We start from the raw sequence: 20,754 nt of genomic DNA, 5'->3' as shown, positions 1-20,754 counted from the left end.
TGGATTGTCAGAGGTTTTTTTCCCAGGGTGGAAGAATCGACTGCAAGAGGGCACACGTTTAAGGTGGGAGGGGGTAAGATTAGGGGAGGCGTGCGGAGAAAGTTTTACACACAGAGGGTGGTGGGTGCCTGGAACGCTCTGCCAGTGGAGGTGGTGGAAGCAGGGACATTAGCAATGTTCACAGTGTATCTTGATAGAGACATGAACGAGAGGCGAACAGAGGGATAGAAACTGCTATCGGTGCAGGCTTGGTGGGCCGAAGGGCCTGTTCCTGTGCTGTATTATTCTTTGTTCAAAATCAAAAGTTCTTTCCATGACAACACTTTCAAGTCGTTCCCTTCAGCCCAAACCACACTGGAGTCCGCTGCCACTGATCACCGCCTGAGTGACAGATCATGCGACACGCTGATGCATTGTAGTTCTCCTGTGCAGGCTGCCCTGAGGCTCCTCCGTGTTTGTTGCTGCGCCTGTTATTATTTCCGTAGCTATGCCAACGAGAGGCAAGTGAGTAGGTTATTGCGGTGAGGGAAATGATACAAGCGGCGCCTGGTATAAATGATTGATGCCGCACTGTTCTAATTAAAATTCTGCCACCTGCACTGTTTATGGACAGAGTATCTGTTTCATGCGCCAACACTGTCTGAAATCAGTATGACTATCGGATAGCTTTAATCTACCGGGGGAGTGGAGTTGGGGAAGGGGGAGGTCGGATACAACTAGTGCAAAGCTTGCTTCAGACTGCTGTATAATACATTCTGTTCAATCGCTCTCTCACACACTAAACTCATGTTAGGGAATCACAGAATCCTACAGTGCAGAAGAGGCCCTTCGGCCCATCGAGTCTGCACCGATGCATGAAACGCCCTGACCTGCCCCCCTAATCCCACTTGCCAGCACTTGGCCCATTGCTCTGAATGTTATGATGTGCCAACTACTCATCCAGGTACTTTTTAAAGGATGTGAGGCATCCCGCCTCCACCACCCTCCCAAGCAGCGCATTCCGCCCTCTGGGGAAAAAAGATTTTTCTCAAATCCTTCCTAAACCCCCCCCCCCACCCCTCACTTTTAACTTGTGTCCCCTCGTAACTGACCCTTCAACTAAGGGGAACAGCTGCTCCCTATCCACCCTGTCCATGCCCCTCATAATCCTGAACACCTCGATCAGGTCGCCCCTCAGTCTTCTCTGCTCCAATTCTTTGAGACACAGTGAAATAACTCCTGGTGATTCAGTCTCAAGTGTGTTGTCTAAATGTAAGTTTACTGCTCAGACACCAATAGTGTTAGGTTGGATTTATATCATCTGATTTCCCGCGGACCCAGAGTGGTCAAACGTGGCCTCTCGCGAGGTTGGACTACTGACTGTGCAGCAAGCTCTGAGTTTACGAGGGATTGTTACCTGATAATGTGCACTCTTTCATTGTGAGTTATCCCAGAATGTATATTGAAGTGAGTTCCTTCTTGTCCAACCTCCAGAACAAAGAACAAAGAAAATTACAGCATAGGAACAGGCCCTTTGGCCCTCCAAGCCTGCACCGACCATGCTGCCCAACTTAACTAAAACCCCCTACCCTTCCGGGGACCATATCCATCTATTCCCATCCTATTCATGTACTTGTCAAGATGCCCCTGAAAAGCCACTACCGTATCCGCTTCCACTACCTCCCCCGGCAACGAGTTCCAGGCACCCACTACACTCTGTGTAAAAAATCTGCCTCGTACATCTCCTTGCCCCTCGCACCTTAAACCTCTTCCACCCTGGGAAAAAGCTTCTGACTATCCACTCTGTCCATGCCTCTCATAATCTTGTAGACTTCTATCAGGTCTCCCCTCAATCTCCGTCGCTCCAGTGCGAACAAACCAAGTTTCTCCAACCTCTCCTCATGGCTAATGCCCTCCATACCAGGCAACATCCTGGTAAATCTTTTCTGTACCCTCTCCAAAGCCTGCACATCCTTCTGGTAGTGTGGCGACCAGAATTGAACACTGTATTCCAAGTGCGGCCTAACTAAGGTTCTATAAAGCTGCAACATGACTTGCCAATTTTTAAACTCAATACCCCGGCCGATGAAGGCAAGCGTGCCGTATGCCTTCTTGACTATCTTCAGACTTGGCATAATGGCTGTCTTGATGGTTTAACTGTTCACGGTTAAAAAGGAATAGGGTGACCTTAACAACCTCAAATATTGAAGTGATACTGCTCGGGTATGTCCATTGTCTGGACAATACCCAATATTCACACCTGATACAAGGTATAGCCAACATGTCTGATATAGTTTCTGCTTCCATTGTTATGGCCAGTTACCGACGTTAACGCACATTAAGATTCCGATTATGTGATTAAATTTAGGACTCTAGCAAGTTTGAACAGCTCCATCTCTATTCTCTCTTTTTTTTATACCTGGGCGGCACGGTGGCACAGTGGTTAGCACTGCTGCTTCACAGCTCCAGGGTCCCGGGTTCGATTCCCGGCTCGGGTCACTGTCTGTGTGGAGTTTGCACATTCTCCTCGTGTCTGCGTGGGTTTCCTCCGGGTGCTCCGGTTTCCTCCCACAGTCCAAAGATGTGCGGGTTAGGTTGATTGGCCAGGTTAAAAAAAAATTGCCCCTTAGTGTCCTGGGATGTGTAGGGATTAGAGGGATTAGCGGGTAAATATGTGGGGGTAGGGCCTGGGTGGGATTGTGGTCGGTGCAGACTCGATGGGCCGAATGGCCTCCTTCTGCACTGTAGGGTTTCTATGATTTCTATGATATCAGTATCCCCCACAATAGGATTGGTCTTAGGTTGCAAACAAAATTAAAGTTAAAGTTTATTTATTAGTCACAAGTAAGGCTTACATTAACACTGCAATGAAGTTACTGTGAAAATCCCCTAGTTGCCACACTCTGGCGCCTGTTCAGGCACACTGAGGGAGAATTTAGCATGGCCCAAGGCACCTAACCCACACATCATTGGACTGTGGGAGGAAACCCACGCAGACACGGGGAGAATGTGCAAGCTCCACACAGACAGTGACCCAAGCCAGGAATGAACCCAAGTCCCTGGCGCTGTGAGGCAGCAGTGCTAACCACTGTGCCACCGTGCCACCCTTTTCAATCTTTTTGGCAAAACAATTAAATTAAATTAACTGAGGGACAAGTTAAAAGGGGCAACTCCCAAAAAGAAGGGGCCCGCCCGAAACATAAGACAAAGTAGAAAGGAAACTTAAAACATCAAACTAAAACGTGGTTAAAGGGGTCGATAATGCACTCCAGCTCCTGCGCTGCCCAGCGGGCACGGAATGCATCAACAGTGCTCTCGAACACCGCATGCTCCCTTTCCAGGGACACCCGGCCGTGAATGTAGCCGTGGCAGAGGGGCAGACAGATGGTCGGACGACCCCCTCGCTTGCCTGCTGCCTGGACCTGTTAATGGCAAGTTTTGCCAAGCCTAAGAGCAGGTCACGAGGAGGCCCTCCTCCTTCCCCCCCCACTCCGCACCGGGTGTCCGTAGATCAGGAGCGTGGGACTGAAGTGCAAACAAAACATCAACAAAAGGTTTTTAAGATGACTAAAAAGGCTGTGCAGTCTATTACATTGAACATCTCTTTTCTCTCAGGATCATCGAATCCCTACAGTGCAGAAGGAGGCCATTTGGCCCATCGAGCCTGCATTAACAATCCCATCCAGGCCATATCCCTATAACCTTACATATTTACCCTGCTAATCCCCCTGACACTAGGGTCAATTTAGCATGGCCAATCAACCTGACACACACATCTTTGGACTGTCGGAGGAAACTGGAGCACCCGGAGGGAACCCACGCAGACACGGGGAGAACGTGCAAATTCTACACGGATAGTGATCCAAGCCAGGAATTGAACCCGGGTCCCTGGCACTGTGAGGCAGCAGTGCTAACCACTGTGCCACCATGCCTTCTCTCAATCTAGATGGGTACTCCTATTCCCACTTGCCTTCTGGCTGTGACGCCGATTATTATTCGACTGCTGTCTCTCGATTCGAGGACGATGCATTCTCAAGCTTGTGAGTTTCTGCCACGGGTCTTGGTGTAGCTGAACAGGCCAATTCTCGATCCACCGATCTTTGGACACATGGGGCAGGACATCCCACAAGGCAGTGGGAATCCGGAGTACAGGATTTGCTTCCTATTCTGCCGCACCGTTCAGGGGTTTGGACACAAAGGCTGGAATCTTACCACTGTTCACAGCGGCAGGATTTTCCCACCCTGCCCCAGTGAATGGAGATTTGGCTGGCTGCCAAATTCTCCAACCCCGCTGCAGCAGGAAGGTGGCGTGGACGGTAGGTAAGATAAAGTAAAGTTTACTTATTAGTCACAAGTAGGCTTACATTAACACTGCAATGAAGTTACTGTGAAATTCCCCTAGTTGCCACACTCCAGCGCCTGTTCGGGTCAATGCACCCTAACCAGCACGTCTTTCAGAATGTGGGTGGAAACCGGAGCACCCGGAGGAAACCCACGCAGACACGGGGAGAACGTGCAAACTCCACACAGACAGCGACCCAAGCCGGGAATCGAACCCAGGTCCCTGGCGCTGTGAAGCTTCACACTAAAAGTGTGATGCAGCTTGACAGCCATGTTGTAGCCACAATGAACGATTGGTAGTAAGCGTCTCCCAGTTGTAAATGTCAATGCTGCCGCACTTCAAGAAAAGTTTCAGAGTGTCTTTGTAGCGTTTTCCTTCTTCCATTAGGGGCATCCTAGTACATGCTGCAGAGTGCATTGATCTATTTACCTCCCTCTCTCTCTCTTTATCCGTCGATCTCTCTGCTGCTTTATCTCCCTCCCCCTTTATCGGGCTTAGTTGAATCAGTAAGACGCTCATCTCTGAGTCAGCAAGTTATATCTAAACCCCACAGCAGAGACTTGGGACCTTCCTAGGTGCAGACTGGTTCTTACATTGTCTACATAGCAACAATCGCTGCCCTTCAGAAATAATGCATCGGCAACAACCTGTTTCTAAGGACATCACGGAATAGACCAGATAGAGCAGGTTATTTCTTATACTGCTTGCTCCTGCTCTCTGTGCTTTCCGCTCACTCCCAATCTGTCTGCTGTCTGCTCACTCTTTTCTGTCTGCTCCAAGTCTATCCCTGGTCACTCCCAGTTTATTCTTGCTCCCTGCTTACTCCCAGTCTGTCTGCTCCCTGTCTGCTGTCTGCTCGCTCCCAGTCTGTCTGCTCCCTGTCTCCTGTCTGCTCGCTCCCAGTCTGTCTGCTCCCTGTCTGCTGTCTGCTCGCTCCCAGTCTGTCTGCTCCCTGCTTGTTCCTGTCTGTCTGCACCTTGTCTGCTCACTACTGTCTGTCTGCTGTCTGCTCGCTCCCAGTCTGTCTGCTCCCTGTCTGCTGTCTGCTCACTCCCAGTCTGTCTGCTCCCTGTCTGCTGTCTGCTCGCTCCTAGTCTGTCTGTTCCCTGTCTGCTTGCTCCTTTGGCCCATCCTTCCTCAGTCCTCAATGCCACACCCGCTGTTTGCTCTCCGCCGCACTCTAAACCTGCTCTCATTCTTGCTCCTGGGTTCTGACGATTGGATATATTCTCAGAACTGTTATTGAATGTTAATTGAGACTCTGTGACAAGATCATAATTAGATTCTTTTAATGTCCTGATGATTGCTTTGTTTATTTATTCAGTTGATTGACACGTTGGACGGATTTTGGATTTGGGGCGGCACGGTGGCACAGTGGTTGGCACTGCTGCCTGTCAGAACCAGGGATCCGGGTTCAATTCCCAGCCTCGGGTCACTGTGTGTGCGGAGTCTGCACGTTCTCCCCGTGTCTGCGTGGGTTTCCTCCGGGTGCTCCGGTTTCCTCCCACAGTCCGAAAGACGTGCTGGTTAGGTGGATTGGCCATGCTAAATTCTCCCTCAGTGTCCCAAGATGTGTAGGTTAGGGGGATAAGCAGGGCAAGTACAAGGGGTTACGGGGATCGGGGCTGGGTGGGATTGTGGCCGGTCCAGGCTCGATGGGCTGAATGGCCTCCTTCTGCACTGTAGGGATTCTATGATTCTTAAAAAATTTATTCACAGGATGTGGGTGTTGCCGGCTGGACCAGCATTTGTTACCCATCCCAAGTTGCCTTTACGGAATGGTTTGCTCAGCCATTTCAGAGGGCAGTTAAGAGTCAACCACATTGCTGTGGCTCTGGAGTCACATGTAGGCCAGACCGGGTAAGGACGGCAGATTTCCTTCCCGAAAGGGCATTAGTGAACCAGATGGGTTTTTCCGACAATCAACAATGGTTTCGTGGTCACCGTCAGCCTTTTAATTTCAGATTTTTATTGAATTCAAAGTTGCTCATCATTCTAACCCATGTTTGAAGTTTATAAAGTGCGAGCACAGGTCTGAGCTGGTGAAGGTCGGTAAGTGATCCGTGCGGAAGTGTTACAAAGCCGTGACCACACAGCACAACAGCTGAACTTCTCCTTGTTGTCATTTCCAGTTCATCACTCAGGTTCTGATGGGGCAATTGGATCTCAGTCACACGCCCATCCAGGACAAAGTCCACGGAACAAGTCGTCCTGGACGGAGTCTCTGAGGATTCCGGCAGCACAGGTTGGTAGAATCACACAATTGGTAATCACAGCACAGGAGGAGGCCACTTGACCTCACACAGGTTCAGCCTTCTCTGGCGGTACCTGCTTAACCTCCTTACCCGTCGGGTGGGGAGGTTATGCAGGTACTGCCAGAGAAGCCTTGGCAAGTTGGCGAGGGCATCCTGGGCACTGTAGCCACAGTGTGCCGGTGACTGAGGGAGCGGGTGCTTAAAGCAGTGAGTGGGGTGTTAACCAAGTACACAGCAAATGAAAGTGAGTCGATTTTTATTTCCAATTTTGTTTCTCTCCCATCTTTCTGGATACAGCGACCCTTCCAGCCTCAGCCATGGGGCTGGTCATCACATGGAACACCCCAGAGACTGAGTTAATTAAAGTTAAAGGTTAATTTATTTATTAGTGTCACAAGTAGGCTTACATTAACACTGCAATGAAGTTACTGTGCAAATCCCCTAGTCCGACACCTATTCGGGTAACACTGGGGGAGCATTTAGCACTGCCAATGCACCTAACCAGCACGTCTTTCAGACTGTGGGAGGAAACCGGAACACCTGGAGGAAACCCACGCAGACACGGGGAGAACGTGCAGACTCCACACAAACAGTGACCCAAGCCGGGAATCGAACCCGGGCCCCAGGCGCTGTGAGGCTGGAACAATTGTAACCCGATTTAGTTCAAAAAAGGAGCAAGGCCTGGACATGTTTGCTACCAAATAAACCTGTTGGACTTTAACCTGGTGTTGTGAGACTTCTTACTGTGTTCACCCAATCCAACGCCGGCATCTCCACACCATGTTCCTTTGCTGCAGAGGAAAGGTCTTTGCATCTGAACGTATGCAGCTTCTAGCAAGAATAAGTGAGCCACATTGTGAGCCCAACTGATAATCGTTCAATCTTTCCCAGCCCAAATCTCTGCCACGGTCAAGCTGGTATGAGAAAGAGACCATCACAGCACCACCTTCTCGAGTGGCAAGCAGTAGGCGGCATGGTGGCACAGTGGTTAGCACTGCTGCCTCACAGCGCCAGGATCCCAGGTTCGATTCCCGGCTTGGGTCACTGTCTCTGTGGAGTTTGCACGTTCTCCCCGTGTCTGCGTGGGTTTCCCCCGGGGTGCTCCAGTTTCCTCCCACAATCTGAAAGATGTGCTGGTTAGGTGCATTGACCCGATCAAATGTCGGAGTGTGGCGGCTAGGGGATTTTCACAGTAACTTCATTGCAGTGTTAATGTAAGCCTTACTTGTAACTAATAAATAAACTTTAACTTTAATGGGCAGTGAATGCCAGTGACATCCCAAGAATGGATATGTATAAAGACCCTGCTCCCATTTCCCTGTCTTTTCCCAGCGTCCTGTGCAATGATTGTATCTGTTGTCCTGACAGGAGACAGTCTGCATGGAGCAGCCGCGAGACTCGGCGACCAACCTGAACCTGCAGCAGGCACCCAACCTGTGCCCGATCAACCTCCTGCAACAGAGGGATGTCCCACGGGCAGAGCCAGCCACGGCACCTGAGTCAAACCTGAGCACTCACCTCCGGAAGCTGAACTGCTGCTCGGAGTAAGAACCACACGGCCTCTCTGCGCACAGTACAGCAACATAGAATCAGACAATCCCTTCTTGATTTGATTTGATTTGATTTATTATTGTCACATGTATTAACATACAGTGAAAAGTATTGTTTCTTGCGCGCTTTACAGTCAGAGCATACCGTTCATAGAGAAGGAAATGAGAGAGTGCAGAATGTAGTGTTACAGTCACAAAAGAGTTAGAATGAAGTTTCAGAAGTGTAGAACGAGAGTAAAAGATAGAATTAGAAGGTAGGCTGGGCACAGCTTGCAAGAAGTCGCCTCGTTCCAGCGCCATCTTGGAATTGAAAGGCTACTGTGCAGAGCAAGGCCATTCTGCCCATCGAGTCTGCACTGACAACAATCCCACCCAGGCCCTATCCCCGTAAACCCTCATATTTACCCTGCTAAACTCCCTGACACTAAGGGGCAATTTAGCATGGCCAATCCATCTAACCCACACATCTTTGGAGTGTGGGAGGAAACCGGAGCACCCGGAGGAAACCCACTCAGACAGGGGGGAGAATGTGCAAACTCCACGCAGACGGTGACCCGAGGCCAGAATAGAACCTGGGTCCCTGGTGCTGTGAAGCAGCAGCGCTAACCACTGTGCCGCCGTGCTACCAATCTAGAGAAAGACAGACTTGCATCTATCTAGCATCTTTCACAACCTCAGGACATCGCAAAATGCTTCACAGCCAAGTACATTTTTTGTTTTGGAGTGTGGTTATTTTTATAATGTCGGACGTTTAGTCACCAGTTTGTGTGCATTGAGGTCCCACAAACAGCAATGGGTTAATGACTGGACCGTCTAAGTTTATTGACCATTGTCAAGAGATAAATATTGGCCAGGAATCGGAGTTAGAACTTCCCTGCTCTTCTGAGGGCACAGTAAGAGTTTCAACAACACCAGGGCAAACAGGGAGATGGTTTAACACCTCAACTGTAGCCTGGCCACATCTACAACACCGTGTCCAGTTTTGCTTCCCCCGTGCATTGATGCCAAGTCCCTGATTGAGGCTAGTTCATTTCTACCAGGTTTGAGGGCTTTTAGCTAACAGGACAGATGGAGAGAGTTTCTCACTTGGGAAATGTGTGCACTGTGTCCATCTGCAAGGATGGAGGGTGAATCCTGGTAAACGTCATGCAGTGCAGGCAGATATCATAGAATCATAGAATCTACAGCATGTAGACTAGCCTTGCGGCCCAAACTGGTTCATGCTGACCAGAATGCTCATCTAAGCTAATCCCATTTGCCTGCGTTTGGCCCATATCCCTCGAAGCCTTTCCTATCCATGTATCTGTCCAAATGCCTTTTAAATGTTGTCAATGTCCCTGCCTCAACCACTTCCTCTGACAGCTCATTCCACACACGCACCGCCCTCTGTGTAAATAAAGTTGCTCCTAAGGTTCCTATTAATTCCTTCCCCTCTTAACTTAAACCTCTGCCCTCTAATTCTCCATTCCCCAACACCAGGAAAAAGACTGAGTGCATGGGACAATTATGGGACAAACCCTTTCCCCAAGGCGGGTCCTTATGTGTTATGTTCCTTCCTACCCGGACGGCGCAGGTTGTCACGGCGGCACAGTGGTCAGCACTGCTGCCTCACAGCGCCAGAGACCCGGGTCAATTCCGACCTCGGGTCAGTGTCTGTGCGGAGTTTGCACATTCTCCCCATGTCTGCATGGGTTTCCTCCGGGTGCTCCAGTTTCCTCCCACAATCCAAAGATGTGCGGGTTAGGTGGATTCACCATGCTAAATTGCCCCTTCGTGCCAGGGGGACTAGCTAGGGTAAATGCATAGGGTTATGGGGATAAGACCTGGGTGGGATTGGGGTGGGTGCAGACTCGATGGATCGAATGGCCTCCTTCTGCACTGTAGGATTCTATGATACCCTCATCCCCCTGGCTGATGGGTTCCTTCAAAGCACAGGCCATTTATCAGGTGGCTTTCTGATCTTGCGCTTGGTGCGCCCAAGATAATAGACTGTTAAATAGTTGGCCACTCATGTTGTGATGCCTTGTGATATTTGCTAGTATAAACCTTGCTGCTGGGGGTTAATGGACACACCCAATTCACAGCATCAACCACATGAACAGAAGCGAAGAAACTCCCCCCATATCTTTTACACAGTGTGCCCTGAATTAAAAGTGTATTGGGCTGAAATCACTGGCGAGATTCTCCGGCCGTCCATTCCAGCGGGATTTCCCCTGTCCTGCTGCAGTGAATGGAGAGTTGGCTGAGCGCCAAATTCTCTGTCCTCTCCGGCAGCAACGGTGGGGCGTGAATGGCCGGAGAATTCTGGCTCTTGCCTGCTTCCCAGCTACGGATAGAGCACGATTTTCCAGCCCTGTCAGTAGCGGGAAGCTTGGTGGGTGAGGCCACTTTTAAAGTTTATTTATTAATCACAAGTAGGTTTACATTAACACTGCAATGAAGTAACTGTGAAAATCCCCTTGTGGCCACACTCTGGCGCCTGTTCGGGTACAGCGAGGGAGAATTTAGCACGGGCCAATGCATCCTAACCAGCACGTCTTTTGGACTGTGGGAGGAAACCGGAGCACCCGGAGGAAACCCACGCAGACACGGGGAGAATGTGCAGACTCCACACACACACACTGACCCAAGGCCAGGAATCGAACCCGGGTCCCTGGCGCTGTGAGGCAGCAGTGCTAACCACTGTGCCACCGTGCTGCCCTTTAATTTGGCACAAGGCCAGCAATCAGTTTCCTGACAGTGGGACGAACTTTAGCAATTACGGTCTTGGGACTTTAAAGGCAGATTAAAGGTGGGTCGCGCTTCCAGACAAGAAATGTCGGGAAGCCCTTTTGCTTGTGTTAGAATGTCATGCATGCTCATTAAAAGGCTTCCTCGCTGGATTTAAGCTCTCACCCCAAATGAAATTCCCGGTCAGTCAGAAATGAGAATATTCAGTTTTATGACTGCACGTATGTGATGTGCACCTGTGAGCTTGATTAATGCTGATTTGCATCGTCCTCTTTGGGGCGAGTCTGTAAGTTCTAGCCCATGCTTGCCGGTGGCCGGATGGAGGGTGATCACGGAAGGGGAGGGTGATCAAGGAAGGGGGAGCGACTGGGCAAAGGCGGAGAGGGATAGTGCGGCCTGTCCGGATGCCCTTTAAATACGGCACCCTGACCTTCGAACCCATGAGGTAACAACGGGGATCACGACTTCCTTGCTGCCCACCTCAGTCAGCCAGCTTCTCAGAGATGCATTCTTAATTAGCTGGACAGTGCAAGGTCGTGCATGGTCAGCCGCCAACCCCCCCCCCCCCACCCTTCCCCCACTCCCCCCCCCTCTCCCCATCCCGAGCAGAAATCACTCCCACTTTGACGCCCACCACCAAACTTAGACTCCAAGATGGAAGGTTCCGGCCCCAGAGTCACAGAACAGCAGTGAGTAACTCGTTGCCTGTGAAAAACCTTGGAATGTTTCTGAGAGATGTGATAAGGTGCAAATCACTCTCTCTGTATTGCATCTATATATAAATGAGAGAGTTGGGATATATTGCAGTTGACCCCATTGTATTTGAATGAGGGAGGGGAGGGAATGATGGGCACAGTTCCTGCCAGTGCCAGATTCCTAGTCTTATCTGCTGCAGAATGTAAGTCTGTGGCTTTTGGGCATTGGAATACTGTATATGATCGATCCTACTTAGACAACTTATCCAATTCCCAGTTGGTGTGCGTGCTTCAGATAGACATGGTAAGAAGTCTCACAACACCAGGTTAAAGTCCAACGGGTTTATTTGGAATCACGAGCTTTCGGAGCGCTGCTCCTTCCTCAGGTGAGTCTCGCCTGATGAAGGGGCAGCGCTCCGAAAGCTCGTGATTCCAAATAAACCCATTGGACTTTAACCTGGTGTTGTGAGACTTCTTACTGTGCCCCACTCTAGTCCAACGCTGGCCATCTCCACTTCACAGATAGGCATGAGCATTGAAGACTGGTGGGGCAGGGTGGTGGGGGGGGAGGGGGGTATTTGGGGGGTGCGGGGAGGTGGATGGGTGAGGGGCCACAGTGCTCAGTGAGGTATTTTCTGTGTGCAGAAATCACAGTGCAATGATGCTGCGTTTTGCTGTTTGCCTCTCTAGTATGTTCCAGTGTACACTGGTGAATATTCCACAGACTCAGGCACTGCTGAAACAGGTGAAACTTCCTCTTGGACTTATCTTCCAACCCTTCAAGGATTCCAGGGTAAGTCGACTGGAATGGGATGAGCATTTCCCCCCCCCCCACCGAGGCTGTGAAGGTCCTTAACCGTTTACCGTGCCTTCATTTCTGGATCAGTTGACAGTTTCAAGACAGGGTCATAGATTTTTGTTCAGTAAGGAGATCAAAGGGAATGGAATAAAGAGACCGGGCTGTGGTGCAGATCAACCATAATCTAATCAAATGGCAGAACAAGCTGAAAGGTCCACACCTGTTCGCATGTTGTAAGCTTCCTGATATATGCGCTCATCTACATTACTCCCACATCTGTCCCTTCACAAAAATGATAACATCCTTCTGATGATTAGGTAACCAGAACTTTCCACTCTACTGGGACGTCATGGTGGCACAGTGGTTAGCACTGCTGCCTCACAACGCCAGGGACCCGGTTTCGATTCCCGGCTTGGGTCACTGTCTGTGCGGAGTCTGCACGTTCTCCCCGTGTCTGCGTGGGTCGCCTCCGGGAGCTCCGGTTTCCTCGCACAGTCCAAAGATGTGTGGGTTACATGCATTGGTCATGCTAAATTGCCCCTTAGTGTCCCGGGATGGGTAGGTTGGAGGGAGTAGCAAGGAAAATATGTTTGGTTACGGGGATAGGGCCTGGGTGGGATTGTTGTCGGTGCAGACTTGATGGGCCGAATGGCCTCTTTCTGCACTGTAGGATTCTATAATGCTGCAATAATTGTGTTTTGCTGTTTGTCTCGGGGGATAGGGCCTGGGGTCAGATGCTCCTTCGAAGAGTCGGTGCAGACTCGATGGGCCAAATGATCTCCTTCTGCACTGTAGGGATTCTAATAAATACTGACCAGTACACTGTACACCAACTTTCAGCTTCCTTGGATTTCCGCGCAATCTTGATTTGCCATTGCTCTGCCTGTCTGTAGTTAGACATAGTTTGCAAGGGACCATTTAGAGATAGAGAGAGAGAGAGGGGTGGTAATAGCTTGAGAGGCACCACACTGTGTCAAGTGTGGCTGACCAGGAATCTCTCCCACTCTTACCAACCTGCTCTTGGCACAGTGGAAGGGTTAGCAGGTTAATTATCAACCTGCCTGGCTGGGCCACGGCCAACTGGTCCTGAGCCCAAAAATCAAAGGCCAGTAAAAACCTGGAGTTCCATCTTCAGGTGTACTATTTTGGACAAGTTTTACTGGTGCCAGTAATTTCCCAGGTTTTACTGTTTAACTTCTGGATCACAGGCAGAGCTGCTACCCCCTGAGCCACCAGAATTCATTGTTCCACTGTAAATAATTAATCATTTCTGATGGATTATCCTGCATCTCTGCCAATCCACCTTCCAAAATACCAGGCTGGTGCAGCTACACTAGGGTTGCCACTTCTGGTTAGACATGGAGGTGTCATCATGTGACTTCCTGCCTCTCTATGCCCCACCCTATTGGTCACGTGACACATGCATCGCTATGGTGTCCTGCCTTCCTACAGCCAATCGGAAAACGGGCAGATTCTTCACTACTCGGCACTGCTGACACCAACAGCAATCCCACCCAGGCCCTATCCTCATAACCCCACGTAGGGGGTAGCACAGTGGTTAGCACTGCTGCTTCACAGCTCCAGGGTCCCGGGTTCGATTCCCGGCTCGGGTCACTGTCTGTATGGAGTTTGCACATTCTCCTCGTGTCTGCGTGGGTTTCCTCCGGGTGCTCCGGTTTCCTCCCACAGTCCAAAGATGTGCGGGTTAGGTTGATTGGCCAGGTTAAAAATTGCCCCTTAGAGTCCTGAGATGCGTAGGTTAGAGGGATTAGCAAGTAAATATGTGGGGATAGGGCCTGGGTGGGATTGTGGTCGGTGCAGACTCGATGGGCCGAATGGCCTCCTTCTGCACTGTAGGGTTTCTATGATTTCTATGATATTTACCCTGCTAATCTCCCTGACACTAAGGGGCAATTTAGCATGGCCAATCCATCTAACCCGCACAGACAGTGACCCAAGCCGGGAATTGAACCCAGGTCCTTGGAGCTGTGAGGCAACAGTGCTAACCACTGTGCTACCATGCCGCCCATCTCGACAAAGTCAGACTTGCATTTATCCGTGGTTAGTGCTGCTGCCTCACAGCGCCAGGGACCCGAGTTCAATTCCGGCCTCGGGTGATTGTCTGTATGGAGTTTGCACATTCTCTCTATATCTGCGTGGGTTTCCTCCGGGTGCTCCGGTTTCCTCCCAGACTCCAAAGGTGTGTAGGTTAGATGGATTGTCCATACTAAGTTGTCCCTTAGTGTCCAAAGATGTGTAGGTTGGGGGATTGGCCATGGTAAATTGTCCCTCAATGTCCGAAGATGTGTAGGTTAGGTGGATTGTCCGTACTAAATTGTCCCTTAGTGTCCGAAGATGTGTAGGTTAGGTGGATTGTCCATACTAAATTGTCTCTTAGTGTCCAAAGATGTCTAGGTTAGAGGGATTGGCCATGGTAAATTGTCTCATAATGTCCGAAGATGTGTAGGTTAGGGGGATTGGCCATACTAAATTGTCCCTTAGTGTCCAAAGATGTGTAGGTTAGGTGGATTGTCCATACTAAATTGTCTCTTAGTGTCCAAAGATGTCTAGGTTAGAGGAATTGGCCATGGTAAATTGTCTCATAATGTCCGAAGATGTGTAGGTTAGGGGGATTGGCCGTACTAAATTGTCCCTTAGTGTCCGAAGATGTGTAGATTAGGGGGATTGGCCATGGTAATGAGGCCATGTTATTTGTGATAAGGCCAGGTTATTGGGAATAAATGGTGCAATGTTGTTAACATGTCCCCTGCTGGTTTTCCAGGAGCCTCCACTGCTGATCACTGATGTGCCCCCTCGCTGTACATCATGTCAGACCTACATCAACCCCTTCATTACCTTCATCGACCAGCATCACTGGAAATGCAACACTTGCTTCTCGCTGAATGACGGTAGGAGCACTTGCAGGCGCCATTGACTTGATCCTGCTCTGGGAGCCAGCAGTAGCTACACACCAAAGTTGAGATTGATGTTGAAGTTTGACTGGTAAATAATGGATATCTTGGGAGTATGTGGTTGGATCAAAGACTTCAGATGTCATCACGAGGCACTGGGAGAAAACCCAAGTGGGTTGAAACTACAATTCGAACGTGGCATCTGATAGTTGCCTCAATATACAGAGCACAGCAGAGTCAATGGATAGTTTTATAAGACCATAATCTATCAGAGCAGAATTAGGCCAGAATTATCCAAATTGTCTCCTATGCTCCTGATTTGAAGGTTGTCCATATGCGATTTGGAACCTGGTGTTATGAGACTTCTTACTGTGCCCCACCCCAGTACATGCCAGCGTCTCCACATTATAGAGGATGTAGGATAATTATTGGGTAATTGAGATAATCACACAGGTTTATTGACTGATGGGAATTGTAAGTTTTCCTGTTGTTTCTCCAGATGTCAGGCCTGGTTTGGTGAATAACACTCTCCCAATTTTCCATAAGCTCAGTAACTAGAGATCTCAGGGGAATGTGACCGGTGTTGAGGTCCAGTCAATGAGGTCTCCACCCCTTCTCCCTGTCCGTGGCAATGTTGAGGAAAATTGGATACCTGTCTCCATGCCCTCCGTAAGGCCAACTAGTCAGTGGGAAGTGCCATTAGGAGGTGATGCATGGCGGCAGCCCAGTTTCAGTTGGTTAAATGTTCTCCACTTAACCCGGTAGGGTGCAACCCCAACAGCAATCAGGAAGTTCAATGTCAACTAGAGAAGAACGGCCAGCTTGCTTGGCAGCCCAACTTGGCTAGTGTCCCAAAGTAATTAAAAGTTGTTCATCAAAACCAAGCAGCAGAACACGAGTAAGGATTCTAAAAATGCAGCAACAGTTTTGAGGGGGGGTTCCCGAAGGATCGGAGATTTTTGTTTTTGGAAGTCTGGGCAAGATAAAGGGACTTTGGCAGAAAATTCCAGGGTTGGCACGGTTGGGGGGGTGCTGTATAGGTTGGTGAGGAGTGATTCCTAAATGTCTTCTGCCAATAGGATAGCAGGAATTGGGGAGTCTCTGGAAGAGTGGAGAGTAAAGGCAGCAGATGAGGCTGTGATAGTAAAAAAGAGGGCGAGGAAGCGACAGTAGCCAAACACAAAGGTTTAAAATCAATACACTGGGTGGCTGGTGGAGGTGGTCAGGATTGGGGTGAAAGGTGAACAGGACGTGCTGAAGGAGAGGATGTGACAGGAGGCCTGATGTGTTGGAGATCATTTCTGATTCTTTCTTCTTCCAGTTCCTGGGAATTTCCTCTATGATCCCATGACGGGCTGTTACTGTAACCCACGCAGTCGGCCAGAACTGCAGCACGCAGCCCTGGAGTTCATGGTCCCTCTGGAATATCAGGTACAAGCTGATTCACCGCAGAACACACGCACCAGCTACACCCCATCCCACTGTACAAATCACCTGTACTACAACACCCCGTCCCACTGTATAAATCACTTGTACCATCCACACCCCGTCCCACTGTATAAATCACTTGTACCATCCACACCCCGTCCCACTGTACAAATCACCTGTACTACAACACCCTATCCCACTGTACAAATCACCTGTACTACAACACCCTATCCCACTGTACAAATCACCTGTACCAGCTACAGCCTGTCCCACTGTACAAATCACCTGTACCAACATGGAGGTGTCATCATGTGACTTCCTGCCTCTCTATGCCCCACCCTATTGGTCACGTGACACATGCATCGTTATGGTGTCCTGCCTTCCTACAGCCAATCGGAAAACGGGCAGATTGTTCACTACTCGGCACTGCTGACACCAACTACAATCCCACCCAGGCCCTATCCTCATAACCCCAAGTATTTACCCTGCTAATCTCCCTGACACTAAGGGGCAATTTAGCATGGCCAATCCATCTAACCCGCACAGACAGTGACCCAAGCCGGGAATTGAACCCAGGTCCTTGGAGCTGTGAGGCAACAGTGCTAACCACTGTGCTACCATGCCGCCCATCTAGACAAAGACAGACTTGCATTTATCCGTGGTTAGCACTGCTGCCGCACAGCGCCAGGGACCCGAGTTCAATTCAACTCTATCCCACTGTATAAATCACTTGTACCAGCTACACCCTATCCCACTGTACAAATCACCTGTACCAGCTGCACCCTATCCCACTGTACAAATCACCTGTACCAGCTACACCCTATCCCACTGTACAAATCACCTGTACCAGCTGCACCCTATCCCACTGTACAAATCACCTGTACCAGCTGCACCCTATCCCACTGTACAAATCACCTGTACCAGCTGCACCCTATCCCACTGTACAAATCACCTGTACCAGCTACACCCTATCCCACTGTACAAATCACCTGTACCAGCTGCACCCTATCCCACTGTACAAATCACCTGTACCAGCTGCACCCTATCCCACTGTACAAATCACCTGTACCAGCTGCACCCTATCCCACTGTACAAATCACCTGTACCAGCTACACCCTATCCCACTGTACAAATCACCTGTACCAGCTGCACCCTATCCCACTGTACAAATCACCTGTACCAGCTGCACCCTATCCCACTGTACAAATCACCTGTACCAGCTGCACCCTATCCCACTGTACAAATCACCTGTACCAGCTACACCCTATCCCACTGTACAAATCACCTGTACCAGCTGCACCCTATCCCACTGTACAAATCACCTGTACCAGCTGCACCCTATCCCACTGTACAAATCACCTGTACCAGCTGCACCCTATCCCACTGTACAAATCACCTGTACCAGCTACACCCTATCCCACTGTACAAATCACCTGTACCAACTACACCCTATCCCACTGTACAAATCACCTGTACCAGCTACACCCTATCCCACTGTACAAATCACCTGTACCAGCTACACCCTATCCCACTGTACAAATCACCTGTACCAGCTACACCCTATCCCACTGTACAAATCACCTGTACCAGCTACACCCTATCCCACTGTACAAATCACCTGTACCAGCTACACCCTATCCCACTGTACAAATCACCTGTACCAACTACACCCTATCCCACTGTACAAATCACCTGTACCAGCTACACCCTATCCCACTGTACAAATCACCTGTACCAGCTACACCCTATCCCACTGTACAAATCACCTGTACCAGCTACACCCTATCCCACTGTACAAATCACCTGTACCAGCTACTGTCGCTTCCTCGCCCTCTTTTTTACCATCACAGCCTCGTCTGCTGCCTTTACTCTCCACTCTTCCAGAGACTCCCCAGTTCCTGCTATCCTATTGGCAGAAGACATTTAGGCATCACTCCTCACCACCCAAAGTAGCACCCCCCCACCCCATCCGTGCCAACCCTGGAATTTTCTGCCAAAGTCCCTTTATCTTGCCCAGACTTCCAAAAACAAAAATCTCCGATCCTTCGGGAGCCCCCCCACAAAACTGTTGCTGCATTTTTAGAATCCTTACTCGTGTTCTATCCCACTGTACAAATCACCTGTACCAGCTACACCTATCCCACTGTACAAACCACCTGTACTACAACACCCTATCCCACTGTACAAACCACCTGTACTACAACATCCTATCCCACTGTACAAACCACCTGTACTACAACACCCTATCCCACTGTACAAACCACCTGTACTACAACACCCTATCCCACTGTACAAACCACCTGTACTACAACACCCTATCCCACTGTACAAATCACCTGTACCACAACATCCTATCCCACTGTATAAATCACCTGTACCACAACATCCTATCCCACTGTATAAATCACCTGTACCAGCTACACCTATCCCACTGTACAAACCACCTGTACTACAACACCCTATCCCACTGTACAAATCACCTGTACCACAACATCCTATCCCACTGTATAAATCACCTGTACCAGCTACACCTATCCCACTGTACAAACCACCTGTACTACAACACCCTATCCCACTGTACAAATCACCTGTACCACAACATCCTATCCCACTGTATAAATCACCTGTACCAGCTACACCTATCCCACTGTACAAACCACCTGTACTACAACACCCTATCCCACTGTACAAACCACCTGTACTACAACACCCTATCCCACTGTACAAATCACCTGTACCACAATACCCCGCCCCACTGTACAAATCACCTGTACCACAACATCCTATCCCACTGTATAAATCACCTGTACCAGCTACACCCTATCCCACTGCGCAGAATTTTTCTGCCCGGTATGCTTTCCCTCATTGTACAATACACCCTCTGTCAATGTGTGGATCACCTGTGTCAATCCTTCTCTATAAATACGCCTGTACTTCACGCCCTTCTGTGAGTGGACAGCTGAGGTGAAGAACTTGCCCCACTTACACTGGCTAACACCTCCCTTCTGCCCATTCATAAAGCACTGATTACTCTGACACACTTTGTGCATCTCTCTGACTGACCGGGGGAAGGGGGATTGATTTCACTGATTGTGCTCTGTTATCTCTGTCCTTGCTCAGGCTGGGCGCCCTCGGCCTGTAACATACCTGTTTGTGTTTGACGTTAGTTACAACGCGGTGGAGACTGGTTACCTGGGGCTTGTCTGCAAAATCCTGCTGGAAAACATAGACAGGTGAGGCACTGGGTACCTGTCTGCCTGATCCACTTTCTAAATGGAATCAACATTCGGCCCTCAATCCGTGTTCATGTTGAGATGTTTTCGGTGTGAAGTATCAGATCTCTTCAGTCAGAAGGTTGTGGGGGTTCTTGGTCAACGTTCTCCATACAGCAAAACAGCCCCAAAGACCTTAACGTTGTGGAATATTGGATCTTGCTGTGCACAGAATGGCTGCCACTGCATTTGCAGGTGAAGCATTTTGGTGAGGACAGCAGGGAGCTCCCCGGAACACTGCCAGGGGGTCGTTAGCATCACACGAGCCATTCTATCAGGCCTCAGTCTAATGTGGGACCTGATGGACAGCACCTCAGACAAAGTTGCACTTGGCTGCACTGGAGGCTGAGGTTGGGTCATGCACCCGGGGACAAACAGTGGTGGCCAGCGAAGACCCTCTTCGTTCATTCAGCCTGACCCCACAACCGTGATGTTTTGTGGGGGGGGGTGGGGGAGGGTGTCACAGAACAGACATTCCGCATTCAATCCGGTGCAATAGGGTCTCTGCTGGAGAGGCAGGAGAACGGATTAAAAACCTGTGGAAGAAATATCTGGAAAATTCAAAATCAGCGCAGGACAGCAGTGTGGCCCAGGGTTAATATTGGCTGGTGCTCAAAACCCACAGCTTCCTAACTTGATTTTATAGGCAGAATAGAGTCTATGCGTTGATGGGCAATGAAAGGAATTGCATGACGGATTGAGTAGACCTTTTCCTCATCCTGTGCTTGCCCCCTCTCACGCGAGTTCGGATCCCGGATCTCTCCCCCTCGAGCGGTCAGTCCCACTGCACAC

The 20,754-nt window shown here is 49.8% G+C and overlaps 1 protein-coding gene across 1 annotated transcript in view; it reads left to right on the top strand.

The window, feature by feature from the left end:
• Window positions 1–20,754, top strand: part of LOC144480118 (protein transport protein Sec24B-like) — a 48,513-nt gene that overhangs the window by 962 nt on the left and 26,797 nt on the right. Inside the window, exons 2-8 of the mRNA XM_078199265.1 lie at window positions 344–508; window positions 6,454–6,566; window positions 7,945–8,120; window positions 12,242–12,344; window positions 15,133–15,259; window positions 16,584–16,693; window positions 19,811–19,923. Of these exons, the coding sequence (XP_078055391.1) occupies window positions 344–508; window positions 6,454–6,566; window positions 7,945–8,120; window positions 12,242–12,344; window positions 15,133–15,259; window positions 16,584–16,693; window positions 19,811–19,923 (907 nt within the window). The remainder of the gene's footprint in view (window positions 1–343; window positions 509–6,453; window positions 6,567–7,944; window positions 8,121–12,241; window positions 12,345–15,132; window positions 15,260–16,583; window positions 16,694–19,810; window positions 19,924–20,754) is intronic.

This window comes from Mustelus asterias, chromosome 28 (assembly GCF_964213995.1).
Source record: "Mustelus asterias chromosome 28, sMusAst1.hap1.1, whole genome shotgun sequence".
Classification (NCBI taxonomy): domain Eukaryota; kingdom Metazoa; phylum Chordata; class Chondrichthyes; order Carcharhiniformes; family Triakidae; genus Mustelus; species Mustelus asterias.
This window is presented reverse-complemented; position numbering and strand designations above follow the sequence as displayed.